This window comes from Lacerta agilis, chromosome 3, assembly GCF_009819535.1.
Source record: "Lacerta agilis isolate rLacAgi1 chromosome 3, rLacAgi1.pri, whole genome shotgun sequence".
Classification (NCBI taxonomy): domain Eukaryota; kingdom Metazoa; phylum Chordata; class Lepidosauria; order Squamata; family Lacertidae; genus Lacerta; species Lacerta agilis.
In genome coordinates, this window is record NC_046314.1 from 86,532,024 (window position 1) to 86,556,187 (window position 24,164).

A 24,164-nucleotide genomic window follows, 5' to 3' on the forward strand; every position below is an offset into this window, starting at 1 on the left:
GATGCAAATTCCAGTACAGCAAGAGGAGGTTCTATTGTGGGGAGTTTCCCCCCTCTTTCTACATTTTGATTTACAGCTCATCTTAGCTCAATAATTCATGGTAGGTAACCATTCACAAAACTTCAGTAGTTAGTTAGTTAGATGGATGACTCCCACTCCTCAAATAGTTCATAACCTAATATGTGAGCAAAACTAAGGAGATGAAATACTATAAAAAACACAAAACTGTATATAAAATATTTACCCTACTCACCTATAGATCCTTTTTCATGCAACACTCCATGATTAAATCTCAATTCAGCCTTCCTCTGGAGGTGAAACTGTTCCTTAATCCAAAACCTTCGTGCATCCAACAAACATTCTTCTGCGAAAATTGCAGCTAGACCTACTTTTCATTCTCTGTCTGCTATCCTGTACGCCAGGCTATCTAGGGCCTCTATGTTAATCATAACCATCTACGAATAATGGTGAACAGTTTTTGTCTATATTCAGCATAATATATATGCTCCTATTTGTCTAACTGAAAAGAGTTGAAAATAAAAGCGCCACTATCATAATGCCATTATACAAATGTATGGCACTACAGCATTTAGAATACTGTGTGCCATTCTGGTTGTATCTTATTATAACAGAGAACAGGATTGGCAAAATCCCAAAAGGTTTACATTCTCAAATCAGATAAACAACAGAGGAAGTAAGGGAAATGGAGACAGGAGCAAATGGGAAGAATGTATGATTATGTTTGTTACACTTACGGTAACAAAATAAAATTTAAAAAAAATTCCTTCCAGTAGCACCTTAGAGACCAACTAAGTTTGCTCTTGGTATGAGCTTTCATGTGCATGAAGAAGTGTGCATGCACACGAAAGCTCATACCAATAACAAACTTAGTTGGTCTCTAAGGTGCTACAGGAAGGAATTTTTTTAGTTTTTTATTTTGTTTTGACTATGGCAGACCAACACGGCTACCTACCTGCAACACGGTAGTTACCATCAGGTAATATACTAATACTAATAATTCCTTATTCCTCGTCTGTCTGACTGGGTTGTCCCAGCCGCTCTGGGACTAGGGTGTTGTTCCAAGGACTCTTTCTGGAGGTTCATCAACATGTACTGTATGTCATGTTCAACCAATGTACTGGCTGGGAAGCTGGGTGGACGAACCTGGGGGTAGGCACTGCCTAGGATACTGACCCCATTCATTGAATTCCTTTGCATTGCAGGAGGTTGGACTAGATGACCCTCAAGGCACCTTCCAACTCTACAGTTCTATTATTCTAACTGCTAGGGAGATGGGAAGAGTCTGGAAATGAAGAGCAAGTGTGTTTTCTCTTCAGCGCACCAGCACTAGGGAAGGCCAGACAAGGAACTACTGAGCTATGTTTTGGGTACTAAAAGTACTATTGAGTGGGACCACTGGGCGGACAGTCAAAAAATCTAATCCATGGAGGTTGCCTTAATGCCTAGGGAGAGAGATACCTGGCATTGTTGGAGTGTGCTGTTAGCACTTAATCCTTAACAAAAGCTATGGACCGAACATTTCAGTGGATGTGGCCATCTGTGCAAGAAAATAAAGAGGTCTCTGGTAATGGACACAGGGCCATGGAAGTCCAAGGCTAAGGGAGAAAGGGTGGTGATGGAACCACAGCATGGCATGCAGCAGATTTGAATATTAGATGCTCACATCTGCTTCCCTGCACAGATCCTTCAATGCACACTAAGACAAAAACACAGACTTGGGCCACAATATCAACCGTAAGGGCAAAGTGAAATATTTTGCTATCAATTCCACTCCACTAGAGCTTGCCAAGTTCCACCCACCAATGTGTTGTTGAATCATCCCTGGCTCTACCCAAGTAGCAGACTATTTTATATGAGGAGTAGAGCACATTTTGCATACTGAAAGTCCCCGGTTACACTTGAAAGTAGCAAATGGTATGAAACCCTAAGGAGCTGTTACCAGTCAGAGTAGAACATACTGGACTAGTTAGACCAATGGCATCAGTCAGTATCCTCTGTTCCCAGGTTGGTAACCCTTGGGTTGTCTGATTTGTCAGATCGTATCTCTGGAGTCTATACAAGCAGTCCATTTTGGATGCCTACATATAGGCAGAGAATGGGACAATCCATCAGTCTAATGATTCTGAAACCCCACCAGCCATCTCTGAGTCCAAAACAGTGTGTTTGCAGAGCTGAGCACATAAAGCACACCCATCTCATGTGGATCTTAAAGGCCCTCTTATAATACATTAAGCTTAATGTACTCAATATTGGCACCATAAATAATATACAGCACTCCCTCCAAAGTTCATATGACAGTCCAAATCAGGTATCTGAGCATTCATCTGTCGCCTGAGGATGACAGGGGAGTACTTGACACTGATAAAGCTTTTCTACTCTTCTCTTTGCCACAGCAAGCATTTATAATTATTGTACAACTAACCTTGCCTGTCAACAGTTTCCACATCATCAAGCCTAACTGACTCTGACATTTCTGCATTAGCCTTTGTATTGCGACATGCCTATCTTTCTCTCAATTTAAATTCTTGTCAATGTATTTACTGTGAATTAGAGAGGTCTGCAGCGAGACAAGTGCCATACAAACCCAGCTTGCTGACTCTTTCCCACTCAGTAGCCAGAGATCTGGAAATGAGAAGTGAAAGTTGAGTCCTCCAGAACTGAGCCAGGTTTCAATAACTTTCTGAAGTGCATTGTAACTGGGTTACTCTTAATCTGTTCAGCAACAATTAGCTCTCTAAGCCGCAACAGCTGCATGATGCTGAGGCTTTCCAGATGCAAGCAAAGGAATTAAATCAAGAGCTAATTCAATTGGAAAATTGGGTGTAATTATGGAGAATGTGGAGTCTGTTAGGCTCCTTGTGGCAATTGCTCACTATTTTAAAAATAGCATAGTGGTCTTCTGCACAGTGCGTGCTGCATACAGATAGGTAGCCATGTTTGGAGAAATCTCATTTAGTTTCATGAAGATAAAGATTTAATGTTATTAGAAATGTACTTGACGGCATGAATATGAACCTCTGCTCACTACCCGTTTATTGGCAAGAAAAAGAATAATCCAATATCACTTGTGCATAGCATAATAATACTTTGCACTTATAGCAGCTTCCATCTGGAGAAACTCAAATTACTTTGCTTACAACAACAGAGCAATTCTCCTCTGAAGCCAAGAATGGAATTATGAGCAGTGTCTGTCCTTAAACTGAGCAGGTCCTTCTTATCAGTCTGGTGACGGGTTCATTAGGTATATTGACTAACGGTGGGTTTTGTTTTGTGTTTGGCTCATTCTGCGAAACCATATAAACACAAGAAGATCCTCAGCATATCTGGATAACTTCTGTTGACAATTAGTGAAGTTTATTTGCAAGTAAGGATGTTTAAGAATGGAATGTAAGCAAAAAGGATCAAATTATAGTTTGCAATTGCTTGGTACATTTTAATATTAGGAAACAGAAAAAGCAAATGGTCAAGTATGGGCAAACCTGAGGACTTCAGTCTAGAGCAAGTTAGTTGCACTTAATTGTTACTGAAATAAAGTTAAAAATTGATGTAGTGAAGATTTATTAATTCACTTGTATTTATTAAATTTATATCCTGCCTTTCCCCCCAAGGGAGAATTTAAAATATTTATAAGGATTTTCAAAGGAGGAAGGAGAAAGGAGGATATTAATTGTTCAGCCAGCCTACCAGAACAAAAAGCAATGAGTTTGAACCACTGTAAGGTATTCAGGTAAATATTAGCTATGAGAACAACTAAGGAAGGGAATAAACTTGCTAAGTAGGTTGTAAAATTGCTCCAAGGAAGCTCCAAGTTAAAGATCTCAGGTGGTATCAAACTAAGTCATAGAGTAAATATAGTTTTCTGCTTCATTCTCAGGGCACCTGAGAATTTATTTAGCATTTCCATGGTTGTTGAGTTTGTCCTTAATTTGTTGTGAGGTGGAGGAGGGTGGTTTGTTGGAAATGTGTTTCCAACAAACACATTTCTGGTGCTCTGGAGCCTCCACAGCTGGGAAAACTCAAGATAGGGAAGAAAAAGAATAATTACTATGGAACTTTAAGGAAGATCATTACTAGACGGCACTGTTTAAACCTCTAAGCAAAAATTTGTATCCCTCTGCTTTCTGTTATTTTTAAATGTTTGTTTTTTATGTAGCTTTCATTATTTAAAATGGTTGCTTTGTGTATATGTACTACCTAAAATATGTAAAATATATGTAAAATCCAATAATTTTTAATCAAAAATCAGCTGAGAGTTCTCTCATGTCATCTTCCACTGGGATTTAAGTGGAAAGTGGCTACCTGAGAAGGCTGTAGGGCACAGACCATTGATTAGATGATTTATAGAATAAAAGACACAAATATCCTTTCGCCACCTCAAAGGTAAAATAAGCACAGCACAAACCCTGCACCCCACCCATGAGAATTTCACACACAAAAAAAATCTCTCATGTTCAACAGCATGGGTGGGCAGTAGTGCCCTAATGCATCAGTGTTGCCAAGGGGCAAAGACATAGCCCTCGATTGCTAGCATCCTAAAACAGTAGATCCAGCTCCCAATTCACTAACTAAGCCAATCCAGGAGAATACTGCAGTCAATGGTATCAAAAGCTGCTGTAAGTTCACGTAAAAGCAACAGGATCAGAAATCCCCAGCCCTTCTCCCCAAAAAGAGTCCCAAAAAGAATTGGGACGACCGAGGACCAAGACTGAAATGGGTGCAGATACTCAGTTTCTTTCAATGGAGTCACAGCTGAACTGCTACTATGTTTTTGAGCACCTTGCCCAGAAAGGGAATTAAAGCAACCAGGTGTAAATGTCTAATACCTTGGGTCCAGGGAAGACTCTTCTGGATGAGGACGCACAACCACTCCACTGTTTAAAGGAGTGGATGCAGCAGGCACCACTCCCTTGCACAAAGATGCATCAACCTGGTCAAGCTCTCCCCGCCCTGCCTAGGACTAATCAGGACAAGGGGTTGAGAGAGCAGGTTGTAGGCAGAAGTAAACATCTTGTCCATTTTTTCAGGACTCTGTAACTGAAACTGATTTCACAAAACTGGACAAGCTGTTGCATCTGGCCCTTACTGAGTTTTACAGTAACAATGGAATACAGGCATATGAAAACAACAGTGGCATAGGAAGAAATCCAATTGTAGTCACAATTTTCCCCAGGGGTGGGAACCTCAGGCCCAGTGCAAATGTAGCCCTTTGGCCCTCTATATATGGCCTTTGGGAATCTCTCCAGGTCATGTCCTGCCTCCTCAGGCTACATGCTTCATTTGCTCTACATTATCCATCCCTTCCTACCTGGAGGGTGTCCTTGGATTCTGATCATGTTTCTTGGATGGAAGACAGAGAGGGGTGTGTAAGCATGTGTTGAAACTAGTCAGCTCTAAAATGGTAAAATTGTAATTTATTGCTCTACCCAATTTTGCCTCTGGCCCAGCAAACCTCTGATATGTGACCCTGAAAGGCTGCCCCAAAGTGAATACAGTCCTTGGTCAAAAAGATTCCTTTTGCACGATTTACATGCTTTAAGGTCGAGCAATGTTGTGGGAAGAAGGGATCCTTTCATAGCTTATCCCTTCCTTTCCCCATTAGACACATTTCTGAAATCTACAGAGCTAGCATTTAAAACAATAACCCTTTAAAAAATAATTCTGTCCCATTCCCAAGAAAAACAAGAGAACCTCCACATAAAGCTATTTTAATTCACTGCAAAAGTTCACGGTGGTATAATGTGGCCTCTTAACTTCCTGTTTAATATTCATAGAGACTATAATACTTTTAATAGTAGTGATTACATAATTAATAATTATAGCAATTATAATAATAATAGGCATAAATCATTTTTCAGACAAGACAAGCAGGGTGCTGGAACTGCCTTCTTTCTCAGAGGTTTTGGAGTCAGAATTTCATAAGGTCAGTGGGCAGTTTATAGGACTGCAAGGTGCCTGGGCTCTTTGTTCAAGAAGGCATTTGCAATGTGATGCCCCGCCCATAAGATTTGCAACCCTGTACACATTTATTAGAGAGTATCAAGGCCCATGGAACACAGTGGAGACTCATTTCCCCTCCTCTTCCTACAATCTGTAAATTTGTGGAAGGAGGATGTGGGTAAAGAACAAAAGTGGCAACTTTGGTGAGGGCAGAGGGGGTTAAACTGAGCTTGGCCTTTCCAAGCTGTGGAGATTTCTCAGAAAAAGCCAGAGCTTTCCCCAATGTTTCTTTCTGAAGGCTCACAAAGACTTTGCCTATTACAAACTGTTGTGTTTTCCCCATTTCCAGATGGATGAGAAGGTTAGTGGAGAATAAGTCACTGCGAGAGAGAAAAAAGAGAAACAGAGCATACTTTTGAACGTGAAAGAGGAATAAGTAGTAAGGTCGTTTGAGCCAGAGAAAGGAAGAGTAGTGATTTGTTGTCTTCTACACCTACCACGGTGTGTACTGTGACTAATAAGGTTATTTTAGCCACAGAGAAGTGCTCAATAACTCAGCACCGTCATGAGAAACTGTTTGGCTGGAGCGATAAAAATGGCTTATTATCAATTACACAGCAAGTTAATTAATTTTTGCCAGTCAACCTTCTCATCAAGTCTTTCTCACTATAATGTGCATTTGTTTTTCAATTAACTGAGTATTTAGTGGGGGCGGGAGGGGCACTGCATCTTCTTTAAAAACATACTGAGATGACAATAAGATGACTATCTGGAGGACATTCCATTAGCACTGAACAACAAGCACTGTCATGTCCGGCCTTACTCACTCAACCACCTTTATCCAGAGACAGCGTCAGTTGGTAGTTCTCCCTACCCAGGTGTGGAGGGGCAGGCTGAACCACAGTGGCTACGGGAAGTACAGTTATTTCTCCTGACATAGTGCAGCAATGCACAGTGGCCTCCATCTACCAAACACATTGGTTACTAAAGGCAATGAGGAGGAACAAAAGAGACCTGACTCTACTTACTTCATGGCTAGAGAACACTAGGGATTTTGTTATTTTTTAAAAAAATTAAATAATAATAATTCTGGCGTCCCAAATTAAGTGTTCCACATAAAGTAATATGCTTTCCAACAGTTAACACTGATCTGCAGAGAGGGGAACATAATGACTTGTTTTGCAATTAAGCCTAAGTGCACAGAATAGATATGTACAACAGCACCATGCAATGTAGCATGTTGGTCAGTAATTTAAGTGGGAAACAATGCATAATTAAGTGTCATGTCCTAATCACTTGAGAGATCTGTGATAAAACTCATTTTCCAAGAGAAGGATGTGTGTAGACCCACATGCACGTGTTGTGACTGCAAGACCCACCCTTCCAGAACATTTGCTGCTCCCAGCTTGGTTTAAGGAAAGGCAAAAATGGGACAGCTGCTTAAACTGTCCACCATAATCTAATACAGAAAAGTGGGGTTTTTGTCCCAGCCTTGAGTATAGTGCTTCTCAAGTACAGATCTCAAAACAGTTTGCAAAAAGCCAGATCCATCTCTTAAATGGACCATGGTACAGAAAAACAACCACATCTATCTGCCTCACTTAGCTGAAACTGAAGCTGGTGCTACGTGGCAGAAAATTGAAGTGGGTATCAGTTTATACTCTCCTGAAGGGTTAGAATGGAGAATATTAACTCCACAGTCCTGCACCCTTACATGACTCCATAGTTGCTGCCCTATATGCTGGAACACACTCTCAAAATGTGTTTGTGATTGTGCCTTTCTTTCTTCAAATCCCTCAGCTTTTAGTGGTTTTTGTTTGTTTGTTTTTTTGCTACTGCATTTAAGTTGGATGCATATTAAGCCAATGGCCCATCCAGTCCAGCATCCTTTTTCCACAGTAGCTAGACAGATGCCTGTAAGCAACCTTCAAGCACAAGTGCACTCTTCCTCCTGTGGTTTGCAGCAACTGGTATTCAGAAACATTACTGCCTCTGGCCATGGAAACAGAGCATAGCCACCACAGTCAATAGCAAATCGCTAGCCTTATCCTCCATGGATTTGCCCAGTCCTCTTTTACAGCCTTCCAAGTTGGTGGCCATCACTGCCTCCTGTGGGTATTTTTCTATTGTGAAATGTTTAGATAAAGACTCCCCAGGGCAGAGACCTATTACCTTACTGTGGCAACACTATAATATGCCGCACATACTTGATGATACTATATAAATGGAGTGATAAGATAATAACAACATGGTCCCAGACTGCAGGTAAGAAACACATTTCTAAAATGTTCCCCTACATTGAAAAGCCATCTTGTTATAGGAAGAAGAGAGATGGCTGGTCAAGAGGCCCTCTCCCTGATGCACTAGCTTTCTTCTCGCATCATATTTTTTAATTTTAAACTCAGGAAGGTGTAACCCTTCACCCCCATGCTATAGTTATTATCTGATTGGGAAGGACTACATTGGCAATATATGTGAAAACAGCAACCAACGCACTACACTTAAAAGCACAGTTATGTAGCTAACTGGTTATCCAGGTGGGCGCTGTTCACATTGCCTCCATATTGTGCATGACCACGGCAACCCCTTTTTTGAGACACCAAAAGCAGACAAATTGCAGAAGTTGCCAGAAAGCAGATGCAGGAACTGGTTCTTTAAACAGTAGGTGTAGGAGGAGTCCTTCTGGGGCTACAGCCCCCTTATTCCAGGACATTAAAAAGGTTGATTTTTGAAAGAAAAAAACAACAACCTCACACAAGTCTAGAGGAAGACTGTTCCGGCAGATCTTGGCATTTGTTTATAAATGGGATCATTTATCATGTTCATTTACTAAGCAGTTTTTAAATAGGACCCTTGGCCTTGCTTAACAGACATTTACTTTATTATACAAGCTAAAAAGGAAAGTCATTAATTTTTAAAGAAGCCACAGCTTTTAAACAGAAACATCTGGCAACTCATTGTATTTGCTGAGCCCATCAGACAGAATAAACTGAAAAACCAGTTTCCTGAGCTGTTAAACCCAATTGTTTGGGATTTATTTGAATGAAAAGCGGCATAGAAATATAATAAATCAAATTAAATCGCTTATACACATACATTACTTGAAGGCCTCTCACTTACTACTTGCCATTAATTAAGTTTGAGGTAGGACAGGCATCAGCATTCTGGAGCAACTGCCTGAGTTTGCAGTTTTCCACAAAAAAATTATATTATATGTTTGTTGTTTTGTTAGCTAACTTAGCACCAAGGTATAATGAATCGTAATTTATTTACAAGAGTCAGATGACTCTAAGTCCATCTGAACTAGAGATAGGGGAGAAACTCATTTCAGTTTGCTTTTATAGGTGCACCCAACTAATTTACACTTTCCAAATCAATATGTGAAGCAAAACATAGCCATCCTTCAAAATTTGCACTTCTCTGAATTTTGCAGAGCAATTCTGCAACCAAGTCATGTGTACAAAAATGTATATACTAGGTTAAAGTGTGGATAAAAATGCATATGTTAGTGAAAACAGCATACAAGATGCATATGCGGAACACTGATTTTGCGAGGAGGAGGAGGAGGAAGAAGAAGAAGTGTATATTAGGCAAAATTGCATAGCAAGTTGTGTATGAGAGATTTTGACAGTAGCGTGCCAGCAGTAAATTACACTGAGCAAGCGGATATGCACAGGATCTGCCAGGCCTAATGAGCACAGTGACTCAAGTCTTGCCCACACGAAGCAGTTGCCAAAAATAAAGCTCCCCACTTCCCTACAGCTGGCTATGTCTCCTCCTGTCCAGGATGTGTTCCAAGCAATCAGAGACTATGCCTGCATGTCTGCCTTTGCTCCTTCTGCATCATGCCTCTCCTGGTTCTGGGAGACCAGGGGGGAGGGGAGCTTTTTGCAGCAGGAGGAGTAGACACCTGTGACTCTTCACTAGCCTGACTCATCTCTGCCTCTTGGCCTCTCTCCTCTCCTGCTTCAGCTTCTGTCACTGATTCCTGACTTCTCTCTGCCACTTCAGTTTTTGACATGCCCTCTTCCCAGTCTTCTCCCTCTGACCATTCATTGCCATCCTACCACCAATCGCCAGGCTCTGGGCCTTCTTCCCTTGGGGTTTCCCCAGCAGGTTCCTCCCACCATTCTTCTGCATCCAACCAGTCCATGACAGATTTGCACTAAAATACTGCTGAAGTTTCATGGAACTTGGCTGGGTTTTTTAAAATATTATTTGTAAACTGATGAGGAGAAGTGGAAAACTGAAGAGTGGGAAACCGAGAAAAACAAAAAAACGACAGATTTGCTCATCCCTAATCTCAACCCACCTCCAAGTGCCTCCTTCAGCAAACTGCCACCAGGTCTTGGTGCTGAAATGGCACACTGGCAATTGGATACCAAGCTAAATTCAATGCACTGGTACTGGTGCACAAAGCCCTAGACAGCTTGGGACCAGAATACTTAAAAAAGTTTCTCTCCTTACATATCCAATTAATCACTGCAGATAACATCTTATCCAGAGGTCCATTCTATACAATATAGGAACTGGGTCTTTAGCACCTACCCTTTGGAATTCCCTCCTGTTCCATATTAGACAGGTCCTATCTCTGTGTGTTTCTTTGGCGCCTTCCTCTTTCAACAAGCATTTAAAGTTGCAATCTTTATCCCAGTCTGTTTTGTATGTGGAATTATTGTTTTATGAGTGCAGCAGTTTTGGGGTTCTAGAACTGTGTATTTTATTGCTGTAACCTATCCTGGGACCATGTGGTAAAAGGCAGGTAAGAAATATAATAGAGTACACTTAAACCGAACGATCACAACAGGGCTACAATGCTCTAATCCAGCCAAGCTTTCACAACCAGGTTCAATCATGCCAACGCTGTGTTCTATTATTTTCATTATCATTCATTGCTTGTTAATTCCAGTAAGCGAAACAAATATCTCAATGGAGTAGTCTGATTCATCAGAGGCAGATGAATAAAAACTGTTTGGCCCTCTGCCTACATAAACTCCAATTAGCTAGTGCTTTGTAAAATAAGACCAGCCAGCACTGTTTCTAAATCATAATTTTTATGATAATTATATTCTTAAGATCCTATGGAAATGACTCAGTGATGTAGCACACCATACACATAATATAAAGATATTGAAGGAGACATAGGCAAACAGCTAGACATAGTTTCTTGTCATTTCATTGTGGGGGGGGAGCACTCCTTGCTTATCACTTTAACTGAATTAAAGCAAACGTAATAATTATCTGGCTTCAAATTGAAATAAACTCTCAGAATTGAATACTGGGATGGCATCTCTCTTATCTTCTTAAATTAGAAAGCTGCCCAACTGATGATGTCAGCCATTAGTTCATCACCCCTTCCCCTGAGGGTTGTTTAACTACAGCAGGAGTTCCATGGTGATACAATACTTTCAATATGCATTTACAATGTATCTTACTATACAACTCCTAAGCATCATGCAGCATCAATATATGTTACATAGGGGCATTTTAGAAATAGCACTTACCCGGTAATGAAACGTGGTGTGTAAGAATATTCAGAAATTTAAGGTCAGTTCAAAATCTCCACCTGTGGTCCATGTATCATATTAATGACTCAAAAAAACCCCACCTCTTCCCCTATGGCATAAAGCCTTTTGCTAACATTACAGGTGACTTGGCACACAATTCAAAAGTCAGAACAGCTATGGAACCGAACAGATGTGGCAAGCATAGTGACAAGGTCCCTTGCTGGAACAAAGCCAGGAAGAGGAACTATTTTATGGAGAGAACCTTAATAGATAACATCCTTTTGTTTGTCCTCACTGCTACGCCTTTCCTTCTCAACCCATAATGGATTAAGGAGTTTTCCTAACTCCTGCCTAACAGCAGTAGAGCTGAATAGAGCTCCTGCCTCATCTGAAGCCCACAACGAACAGGGCAAGTGTGTGTGTGTGTGTGTGTGTGTGTGTGTGTGTGTGTGTGTGTTTTATCCCATTTTTCAATGCCAGGTTCAGGCTGCTGCAGCAGAGAGTCCTGGATCAGGTCCATTGCCTGTATCTGGACCACTTTATGATCTTTAACTGGCCCAGCTCTGCACCTTCTCTGCCCTCTCATATGACCTGTTTAATGGTTTTGTTTGTTTGCTTGCTTGCTTTGCTGACTACTGGTGGCAGAAATACCACAGGTGGCAGCTTCAACCCACCAATGCTTTTAGTGAGTGCAGTGATGACCTCTGAACTAGTGGATGCCCAAGCCAGCAGAGCTTTGTCAAGCTCAGCCATGCAGAGACACTTACACTATAGCCACACACACACACACACACACAGAGTGTGTGGCAGATTGGAGGTTTGGATTTGAATTGGGATGCTGGTATGGAAAATACATCAAGAGACATGGAAGGGGCAGATTTGGCAGCTTGGTTTTCTAACCTAGATGCACAGACTGGTTGGTTGGTTGTTGTTGTTGTTGTTTTTTTAAAAAAAAATACTAAAGGGGGTGCTCTGACATCAGTCATTGTCCGTTTTAAAAAAAATGTTGCTAATTGTACCCTAACATGCTTTAGGGTTTGCAGTCCATCTTTAATATATATGCTATAGATTCTATGGCTTGGATTCTAAGTTGCTCCATCCTTTATGTAAACGGTAGTGCTGATCCCTGCCAGTTCCCCCTCCATCTGTATGGCACACCATTCCCAAGTGTCCTCCAACTCCCAGGAACAGATTTTCTGTGGGAAGGCAAGACAAGAAAACTCTTGTTTCATGACTGAGAACTTAGTTCTGCTTATGGAGTAAAACTTACAATCCAAGCCTGCATTTTCAGTTATCATGGCTTTATTTTCCAGTTTTGAAGTGTTTCACTGAAACCCTTTCCCCCATGCTCAGTGTATATATGAAGGTGTGTTGTATAAATTATGATCATGCCCTAGGAATGTCACTGATAAGCCTGAGTGGTAGGAAGTATTGGAAGGCAGAGCACCTTTCGGCATGAGGTCTTTGTGCTGCTAGCACAACATCCAAATAAAGGCTCAGAGTGCCAGTGGGTCCAGGAATGGCCCAACATGTGCATGATGAAAAGGTGGGATTTCAGGGCTAGCTATAGTTGACTGGACTTTGCTGATGAAACACCTTTTCCCACCATCTCATTATATCCCAAATTCTACTTACCTAGTTGGACGAGCCGCCTACTGTGTCCATAAACTTGTTCTAGAACCTGCTACTTGCCCTACTGACCTGCCAGTAGATTGAGAACCTGAATATCATTGTCCTAGCATTGGTTGGAACCAAAGAAAATAGAGAATCAGGTTATAGGATGCATCTGTTAGTTGATGCATATATCACAGGTTTTGTGAATTTATGTAGACAAGGGCATTTTACTAAGCTGCAAAACATAATATTATGCATATACTAAACCACTACTATTAGTGCCTGGGATGGGAGCAGGTTTTAACTTGAAATATATCCTCACTTGAAATACCTTTACAATCTCCAAAATATTCCATGTTTTCCCATAAAGTTATATAGGAGAGGGTTATGGATTACAGATAAGGGACACTGTTGAATTGAAGAAAAGCCTCCTTCCTCCTTTGAAAGCAGTGGTCCAAATGTCTGAGTCATTTACATTTATGGCAGAAGGTATAGGGTTTGCAGTTTGTGATGCTGCTAAGGTTCATGCAACACATTGCCCTGTCCTGGACATGGGTAATCAAAGCATCAAGAGAAGAGGGGAGTGTTGTTGTTGTTGTTTCTATCTCTTTGCATTGTTCTCTTCCCTATAAATCTATGGAAGCCACTCACTTATTCAAGAGACAATAATAACTGATTCATACTGAAGGACACATGTCATTATTTATATATACTTATGACATACTGGTACTAGCCATACTAAATGTTTTCATTTCATTCTATATAAGAAGCTGTTCAGTTCACAAAAATTCAATTAAGGAACACACACACACACACACCTCTCAACAAGATTAGCAGACTAACCCACACATATCCCAGTTCTGTATTTTAAATAAATATAAACCTATTGCAAAATTAGCAGGCATATGCAAAATTAAACATGTTAATCTATGGGTACTGCCTTTTTGGAGAAAGCTCATTAGAGCAGAAAGGCTGTACTAATAAAGCCTCCACTGTGTCACTAATGAGGCTAATGCCTCTGAATTAGCTAGTTTAAGAGTGAATATTTTCTTTAAGCTATAAAGGAAGTTCCTCAGTACTTTACTTCAAAAATTCAGGTACAGTTGCCATGTGTTAACGCCTCTGTTATGTCCTTATTGGAGAAGCTAGTATCCTTTCAGATTTTCTTTATATAAGCAATATTGTTACATTTCTCTCTAGGTGGTCTATATTGATGTGCTGAAATGTAGAAGAGACCATGAGATCATGCAGAAATCACTGGATGGGGTTCTCAGAGCAAACAATGTGACAAATGCCAAGTTAAAATTTAAAATTCAGCTCTTCTGCATTTTTCTGATGCAGCTGTCCTGATTATGTGCTATGAAGACAGAGCAGAAATGTTCAGTCCTGAACAGTCTTTACTGCTAAGCAAGGCTGGCCCATCCGTGAGGCGGCCATCTCGGGCAGAAGAATCCATGGGGCAGCAAGATCCATGGTCTCCAAGAAATACATTGCCCACTGCTGCTACTGTGACAGCAACAGTTATGGTGTGCTCCTTAGAGGTCCAGATCTGCTGCCTCCTCAGCAGCTTGCCCCACAATGCAGCCTCTTGGAGAATAGTCTCCTCCCACCCTTGTTCTCACTGTAGATCCTTACTCCCCGCCGCTTGCTCCTGATGCAGACTGTCACTCACCCCTTCTTCTCTGGTGGGGGAGGGACATTTTGTGGTTCGCCTCAGATGCCAAAATGTCTTGGGTCAGCCTTGCTGCTAAGGCATCTCAGTGACATAGGAAAGAGTCACTTTCAAAGTCATTTATAGCACATCCAACACACCATTAAAGTGCATGGCTTCCGCCAAAGATTCATGGGAACTGTAGTTTTCCACTCCCAGAGCTACAATTTAAAGTATGCTTAACAAACTACAATACTCAGGATTCTTTCAGTATTCCAAGAATGGTCACATTGTAGATGTGTATAACCACTCTGTGATCTTCGGCTTAAGGGCAGTATAGAAATTTAATTAATTTAATATTACTATTATTAATAATAATAATTAATAACAATAAGCCATTATTATATTTGTGGTTTTATTTTTTGTCCCTTTCCTAATTAGCTTTTGCATAGCCGTTTCACACACTGGCACGGTGCCCATTCCTTATTTTAGCATCTTACATATCAGGGGGAATAGTCCTGAGAACGACATCTGAAAATGTAGTGAGAGCTATGCAAAACTGGCTCTCAGATATGTGACTACTGCCTTCAGCATTGTTTATTTTCTTTGCACTGAATACAATCAACGTTACTCATCTGACTTGAACTTTCCAACTTCTATGTACCCTTTTATCTTTCTATCTGGGTATTTCTTATTATATTCACTCTAGGAAGCTTGATGTTTCTTTGTTGCTTATTTTCTTGCAAGCCAATGCCTTGATTTATTCTCTCTAGTTACGTTAATATATAATATTTTGTTCAGGATTATCGCTTTATTATCCTGTAGTGTCTCCCTCATCCTTCTCTGTCAAAAGGACCATAAATTAAAGTCAGCAAGCATTTACAGTCCAATAATTCATTGTCTCTGAATGCTAATATTCTCACTGCCTAGCTAGGTCCCAGAACATTTTGTCCTGTGACCTTTTCGTCTCAGTACCTCTGTGAGAAACAAAAAGGAAGCATCCAACTAACAGAGCATGTAATTCTTTTACATTTATTGTAACTTCATCAGATTTGGAGAGCTTCAACCCCTCAAAATAAATTAGCATCTCAGAGAAAAAGACAATCACTGTTTAGAAGAAGTGTATATTTTTTTTAAACAAAATCGAAAATTCTTTCTAGTAGCACCTTAGAGACCAACTGAGTTTGTTCCTGGTATGAGCTTTCGTGTGCATGCACACTTCTTCAGATACACTGAAGTGTGCATGCACACGAAAGCTCATACCAGGAACAAACTCAGTTGGTCTCTAAGGTGCTACTAGAAAGAATTTTCGATTTTGTTTTGACTATGGCAGACCAACACGGCTACCCACCTATATTTTTTCTGCTGCTCATACCAACAATATTTATATCATACAGTTATGATATGATGGCTCAGGAAACGTCCAAAACATTTGACTAATTAGAAAGTTATCACACCTTCCGCATAGCAAGTTAGTTACAAATGGTTACCCACAGAGATCTGCATACACGGAGAAGGTGCAATAAATCTGGAGAACATTCCTTCTAAATAAAATTCAGTGAACTGATTTGTACAACAGTCACATGAAATCACATTCATCAATTTAACTGAATTCATTTAAAGCCACTAGAGATACATATCTGGCTGAGGCCTGAATCCAGAGCCAAATCAGGAACCATTCCTCATTCGAGTCAGGATGAGACAGTAGGAGGTGTTATCCTATTGTAGGAATGTCTCCCACCAGGATCTTCAAACAGAAATTGATGGAAGGACAAATTTACTCCTCTTACTCACAACCTATGAATGGAGTTGAAACGGGAGGCAGCTAATTGGAATCACATTTTCAGGAAACAAACAGTAGGGGTTGAAATTACTGTGCCTAATTATTTAAGATAGAAGCAGACCACACACAATACTTCTGTGCCAAACAGCTGTAAGCAAAATGATTTAAAGCTGAATAGAAAATGCTCGCTGAAAGAGCAAATTTTTCAAGTGATCATCTACAGACAGAAAAGGAAACAGCTAGCTGTGAATCATAAGACTACAGTTCTCCTGAAGAGGCTCTGTCAGGGTTCACCTGGAATTTTAATGGTTCCTCCCAGTCTGCTTATCTGACTCAACAGCCTTCATGCAGCACTCCTAAAGCAACCCTTTAAGGGCCATTCCCCTTTCAGGGTCATCACAGCATTTTGAAGTCATAACCTGCTAATGAAATGTTAGTGAGAGCAATCTTAAACCCCAGTGTTCTAATTATTTACACCTTAGAGATAGTTCACAAATGTAGTCTCATCACCAAATTCCATCCTCATGATCAAATTTCAATTTGCTTGTAATGTGACTTATTCCACGGTGGATTACAGCAAAATATCAACAAAATACAGAACAGGTCAATACAAACATTTCTTTTAAAAAACGAAAACAAATTTTGAATACAGTAAGTGATACACCACAGTGGTAACATTACCTAACCTCTTCCAAATGCTTGCACAAAATGGTTGACTTAAACTGACTCTGAAATCCAAGTAAAATTGGTGCCAGGCACACTTCTGAGGGGCAGGCATTACAGAGGCCAATCACTACCAATCCAAAGACTTCTTTTCTTGTCATGACACCATGTACTTCCCCTGGTGGTGAAACAACAAGAAGGGCCTCCCCCATAGACAGGCTGGTAAAGAAAAAGGTGTTCCCTTGAGTTAAAAGAGGTAAATGGAAATGCTTAGTGTCAATTTCTATTCCCAGGAGTTCCTAGAGTGCAGCCCTGATACTTGGGATAGTGCCTTCTCCTGGTGCGCAGGGGGGAAGAGCTAGAATAACCACTTAATCCCCATAATGACACATGGCTCAACAATCCCACCAGTTCCCCAAGGAGCTATCTGAAGTTTGCAAAACTGAAAACAGCCCAAGTGAACACCAAAGCTCCAAGGGTCGGTGCTTCAAAATCTCTGCATAATACCACTTTCACATGCTTCTCACAGGCATCCCTGTGGGCCCCTCTCTCTTTCTGAAGGGAAGACCACAGTGGAAGAAAATGCAGCCATGGGAGGATCCACTGCTGGAGCTTTCACAGTTCATTGCCCTTCTAGGGAAGTAGTAATGTCTGCTGACCAGCTTGGTGATCTCTCCTGTCTGAATAGGTGTGAACCACCTCTGGGGATGGGATGGGGAAAAGATGAAGCAAAGAAGATGAGAAATTTAAGAGTGAGAGAGGGAAAGATGTGGAGAGGAAAAGCTGAGCTCTTAAGCAGCACAACTAAGTCCCAACCTTCAAAGTGGAAGGGCTGGTCTGGAGAATGGGATGGCTCCTCCCTCTAGATGAGGTCATTTGAAGAAGGACCTTGCCTGCATGCTAGGAGGAGGCACCGTCCTAAGTTCTAAAACTGCCCTCTAGGATCCTCTGGGGAATAATTAGCAGCTTAATTAAGGACCTTTCATCAGAAGTCACAAAAAGTTTGAATGTTGTTTGCATTAAAGCCCTGCAACTGAATTCAGAACACACACTTGCATGGAAATAGCATTGTTACACCATGGCCTGGTGTTGATCCTGAAGACATTTGAACAAAGAGGTTATAGCAAAATCTTAGGGTAGATTTTTCAATGTCTATGCTGTTTGTTCAGTGGTTGCCATTATCACACAATAGCCTGTTTGCTTAAAGTTTCATCACATATTCACCTTGTCACTTTCTAACATTTGTTAACAGGAAGTTCTCACATGTGTATCATGGCTTGTTAAAAGATTGTTTTGAATCCTATCCATTAACATATCAGTTCTGGTTTGGGTTGTACAGGTAACACTTCCGGAGACTAATTGACTTAAGATGTTGTTCATAAGAATGCATGTCCTTATTATTCATGTAAAAATTTTCTTGCAACCTTTCATAGCAAACATTTTACATCTGCCCCAACACCTGCTGAGAAACAGACCATAAGCTCAAAATAAAATCCTATTCCTCTTGGAGTAATAAGACGTCAACCATTGTGTTCAGTGAATACAGATTGTTATTCTCACCTTCTGCTGAATTTTCAGAGTAATCCCTCTCTGGGCCATCCAAAAGATGGAGCCGTGAGAATTCATTTGCACTCACTCGGTGCCAGGTTCTGTTATGTCCCTCCTTCATCGGTGGGGAATATTCTAGATCACAGTGCGATTCAAAATTGCAGTCAAAAACTAGAAAAAGGAAAGGAAAACAGAAAGAGAACATTCAAAAATAAATAATACAACTATCTTTGCCAACAGATATTTCATTGCCATTATTATAATTATTTTGCCCATTCCACATTAGGAAAACAGACCATATCACCATATGTTGAGGATTTGTATTTTCTCACTGTGATTCAACTTCAGTCTGTACTGGGAAAGAAAATAGATCTCTACATCTAGGAATAAGATTTAGGAAAAGAAGCACATATGGCTATGCCTGTGCCATCAGAGCTCCTGCTCCAGTACAACTATTTCTATTTTTGTTTTATTCCTTGTTGAGATGGGCAGTCCATCTGCAGAAAGAGCAGTACAGAAACAATAAGAGGAGAAAACCAAATTCACTGCCTCATTTCAAACATAGCATGTTGTTCTCCTTACTCCTTTTTCTTCTTCTTCTTCTTTTTTTTGAAGAAGCACTAGATGAGGTGTGTTTTTCCTTGAAATTGTGGTGGTAGTGTGTTTTACTTCTGCTTAAATCTCCCCCCCCCCCCGCCTTCTTTGTGACTCGAATTATGTTTGCCCTCAGTCTACAGTTGGCCTAGAAATTTCAGAACTTTGGGGGTGGAAAACTGCTGCTCTTAGGAGATTTTCATTAACATCTATTCTTCTCATCCCGGGATGAGATTAACCCAAATAATTGAAGTTGACACTAGCCAAACCAGCCAAGACATTTTTTAAACTTCAATTAGATTCTCTATTAAACATCTCATTTCTTTCCAGCCTGCATAGATTTATGATCTTCACCCCATTCTCTTGGAGGCATCATACCTTTTAATCCTAAGGTTAATACCCTCACCCTTTCTCTGATCTATTTCAGATAATTCACCTGTTTAATGACAAAGTGAAATGAATGAGCCCTTTTACATTTTTCATTCTGCTTTCTTTACCATACATGCTACTACTTTTGTGACATTGCTAGCACCTTGTTCACTCCGGGCACCCAGGTGTACAACCTGCATAAGTTCTCTCCACATAAATGGGGAAAACTGGGTTCTTAGTTGCTTAGGGAGAGCCTGTGCATGTAATAAATTATATATGCATGGTCTCTGTGCACACAGAACTGATAGGACATCCTGAAGTCACAACTGAGGGAAGCAGATACAATCCTGCATGCACAGACACACACACACACATTCAGTCTACACTGTTTCTAACAGTGCGGACTGGGTTTTCCTTAATATCAGAATGACTTCTTATGCCCTAAGCTATGGTGTCATGCTCACATTTGACTGTCTCCTTAGTCTGCGATATGTAGGAACCAGCATGTGGACAGTCCTGCTTTTGGATGGCCTCAGGGTCCCTTCCAACTCTATGATTCTAGGAATTGGGAGGAGGTGAAGCTAAGCAGGTAAATGAGCCCAACAAATAAGAGAGTCAGCAAATAACAAAGCTGCTAGGCTGATAAGCTTAAAAGATGAGCAGAGAGGCAATGAAGCATGGAATAAAAGGGGCAGTGTTAGGGAATACCCTGGGGGGGCCAGGGCCCCAGATCTTTTGTTCCAGGCCACAGATCTCCTGCCCTTCCCCTGACTCCCCTGGTTTGTTTGTTCTTGTAATGTGTCTATAGGCTAGACAGTTACAAAACATAGTGTTGGTGAGACTGCGGCCACCCACCATATTAATTTGTATTTTACCTTTAAAATACACATAAGCAGCAGTCTTTTTCAACAGATTTTGGGCTGAGGGACGACTGTTTCCCAAGCTGGCTGCCACATAAAAGGCCCTCCTCTAGATCAGGCATAGGCAAACTCGGCCCTCCAGATATTTTGGGACTATAACTCCCATTTCCTGCTTGGCAGGGGGTTGGACTGGATGGCCCTTGTGGTCTCTTCCAACTCTATGATTCTATGATTCTATGATCATCCCTAGCTAACAAGGACCAGTGGTCAGGGATGATGGGAGTTGTAGACCCAAGACATCTGGAGGGCCGAGTTTGCCTATGCCTGCTCTAAATTGTTGCAAGACTTCAGCAGACCGTGACACAACCAGGAGGGCCTCATTAACATATCTTAGTAAGCGGACAGGTTCATAAAAGGGAAAGTGTTTGTTCAGGGACCACCCATTCCACTCTTACCAACCACCTACTAAACCTGAGGAAGTGTGCATGCACATGAAAGCTCATACCAATAACAAACTTAGTTGGTCTCTAAGGTGCTACTGGAATGAATTTTATTTTTTTTCACCTACTAAACCTGTTTAAATAGCAGATGTGGGGGAGGGCACTAGCTTATCCCCCCCCCATCAAGGCCATGCCACAGGGGAAGAAGAGGTTCAAACTCATTCCACACCCAATGAAAATTGCCACCCCTGCATTCACTCCAGCAGAGAAGCCTCAAGTGGCTTCTTATAAAAACAACAGGCACTTAAGTTGTACTTGGTATCCATAAATTTGATATTTCTAGGCAGGCGGCAGTAAGACAGGCTTTAATTTGGTCATGTTAGTCTTTCAATTAGTGTTCGGGCCTATACTGGAAAATCAAAAGAAGGAATGACAAAATCACTACTGCCTAATGTCTGGTACATAGTATCTCATTATTCTCATAAGATTAATACTCCATATTTCTGGTCTGGTCTTGTGGAATACATGGAACTTTGAAAAGGATTTCAAACAGGACACATTTTCCCTTGAGAGGAAGTGTATTTGCTTTATGTAGCTTCAAGTTACTCTCTTAATTAAAAGCTCAGATGAAGCTAAGATTATGCACCCAATTCAGCCTAAGTGCACATTATACATACTGTATATATATAACCTCATTTGTAAGCTGCCCATTCTTTTGTCCCTACCATTTTTTAGTTTGCAGTCACAAAAACGTACTGTAGAAAACATATAATTTCTTTTAGCACTTGTGAGTGGTGAGTTGTTCATAATTAGAATTACTATTTATACAAGTTGAGGAACATTTCTAATGCAACACCACACCAACGTCCTGTTTCAGTGCATACCAAATACTTGCTATTTAGCTTGGGTGTGGCATGAGGTGCATTCAGCCTTTTGAAGCTGTTTGTGTTTAAATAAAAGCCAGCTTTTCCTCCAAGCCGGGGAAAGAAAATATGTAAGGGAAAGTAATTACATTTAATAGAAAAACCAGGAGAGTTTCCTTTTTATGCCACTTCTAAAAGACATGACTAGATATGGAATTTTAGGAAGTAGCTACAGTGCATACTCAGTAGCTTTGTGCAGTGAGATTTCCCAAAGATTTATATCTGTATATGTTTATGCAGCAGTTGTATGAACTGCACAGATCGTAAAGCCTTGGGTGGAATTGCTACGGTCCGGTGAATCACAAATCCAGATTTTCCATTTACACTAAAACTGAAGGCTTTCCTTTTCAAGTCTTTTGACAAAGACACCAAAAGTTTAGGAAACTACAAAAAAGCGTCAATTTATCACAAACTGTCTACTAGCACAATTCACCAGAAATCATTTTTTTTTTGTCTTCATTAGAGTTGTTCTTCAGAAATGAATATATCTCTTTATCAAACTGAGGCTGCAATCTTTAGTATAAGTCTAAGGCGTAAACCTTGTTTGTTTGTTTGTTTGATTAAATTTGTGTACCACTCTTCATCTGAGATCACAGGACGGTTCAGAGCATAGAAATAAATAATGAGAACACAAAATGCATTAACAAAATAAAAAGCACCCACCCACCCCAAAACTCGAAAACAAAAAATGTTGAGGTCTGTGGGGTTTATTAAACACATTCAGGACTCTACTGCCATGGTTAATATTGTGCAGGGGGAGAGAAAAGGTGAATCTCTTAAAAGAGAAATGGGTGCATAGCACAGAATGAGAAACGACACGCACAAAGCTCAAATCATCTAGCCCAGTGGTTCCTAATTAGTGGTCTGCAGATCCCAGGGGGTCTGCATAACCCACCCAGGGGGTCCGTGGTACATACCCATCACCTGTCCAGGACATCCCATTTGAGGGGGGACCCGTACACTCACAGAAGATTGCAGAACCCAAAAAACATACATTTTGGGGGACCATGCTCTTGCACAAGTCATGTTGGAAGGCAAGGTGGCACCATTCACATAACAAAAACTACCGCAGAGGCATCACTGTTTTCAAAAGTAGGGATCCATGGTTTGACTTTTGAAAAACCAGGGGTCTACAGTACTTAGCTAATTAGGAACCACTGATCTAATTCTCCTGATCTAATCAAATGCCAAGATCTGACACTTTAGTTCTGAGGTGTTTTGAATGGACAAGCCTCTGAGCATACTGATGTGCCCATGTTCTGGCATGCTGTTTGGTCAGCATGTCTCGACTCCAAGTATCAGGTCGTGATTTCATTTCATTTGCATTTTTATTGGCTGTTCTGGGGTATGAAGAGTTTGCTGGGAAACCACAAGCATGTGACCCATGATCAACCTCATGCTCCCTTTCCAGGGGAATTCATATACTCCCTTTCAATATATAGCCCATGTTCACTACTGCAAGGAGCAAAGCTGTGCCTATAATTGACACTGGCCTGGGCAAGTGTAATCCACAAATACTTGCATAAGTACATGCAGTATGGACAATGCTGAGACATTTTTACTACAGTAAGTCCCGCTAAATAAATATTCAAGGATATGCATTAGGGAGGAGACAGTGTTTAAATTGCTTTCTTGGGAGAAGTACTCTTTGGTGAGCCCTGTGGACCTCTATTAACACTGGCTAACCTCTATATACTTAATTTATAATGCCCATAAGCTTTTAATTCATGACAGGGAAGTGACATATTGATTTTTCAGTTACTAATTTCAAAAGCAAAGCCAGCTCTGAAGCTTCCCTATTTGCCTTTTGACAATACCTCTCCCACCTCCCTAAGAAGGTGCACGAAGGTGGTATCAGAGCTGCATCCTGCTCCCTGACTCTTCCCATTCTGGTAATTGAATGTACCTTCAGAGAACTAGAATGGGAAGGCAGGGATCCACACATCTGGGAAGGCTGATCCAACTTCTAGCATTGATTTCAGTGTGGGATAATTGATACATTTGCTCTTGGGGTCAAGGAGTAATCCTGTGGCGGGAGCTGCATGGGCAAGCTGAATACATGCAGCATGGAATTCAGAGATGCACCTGGAGATTCACAAGGAATGGAGATGGGGCAATCTCTTCCCAGCCCCTTTCAGGTAGAGGGGCTAATTTGCCCTGGCTCTAACATATACTGGGACCAGAGGTTTTCACAAATGACTATTTAGGATTTTAATTTAACTGAAATTCCTGCATTGTAGGGGGTTGGACGGTG

The 24,164-nt window shown here is 40.9% G+C and overlaps 1 protein-coding gene across 1 annotated transcript in view; it reads right to left on the reverse strand.

Annotated features, from left to right (window-relative positions):
* LOC117044643 (ALK tyrosine kinase receptor-like) overlaps positions 1-24,164 on the reverse strand; it is a 252,823-nt gene that overhangs the window by 53,671 nt on the left and 174,988 nt on the right. The window contains exon 3 of the mRNA XM_033145451.1: positions 18,737-18,895. Coding sequence (XP_033001342.1) covers positions 18,737-18,895 — 159 coding nt within the window. The remainder of the gene's footprint in view (positions 1-18,736; positions 18,896-24,164) is intronic.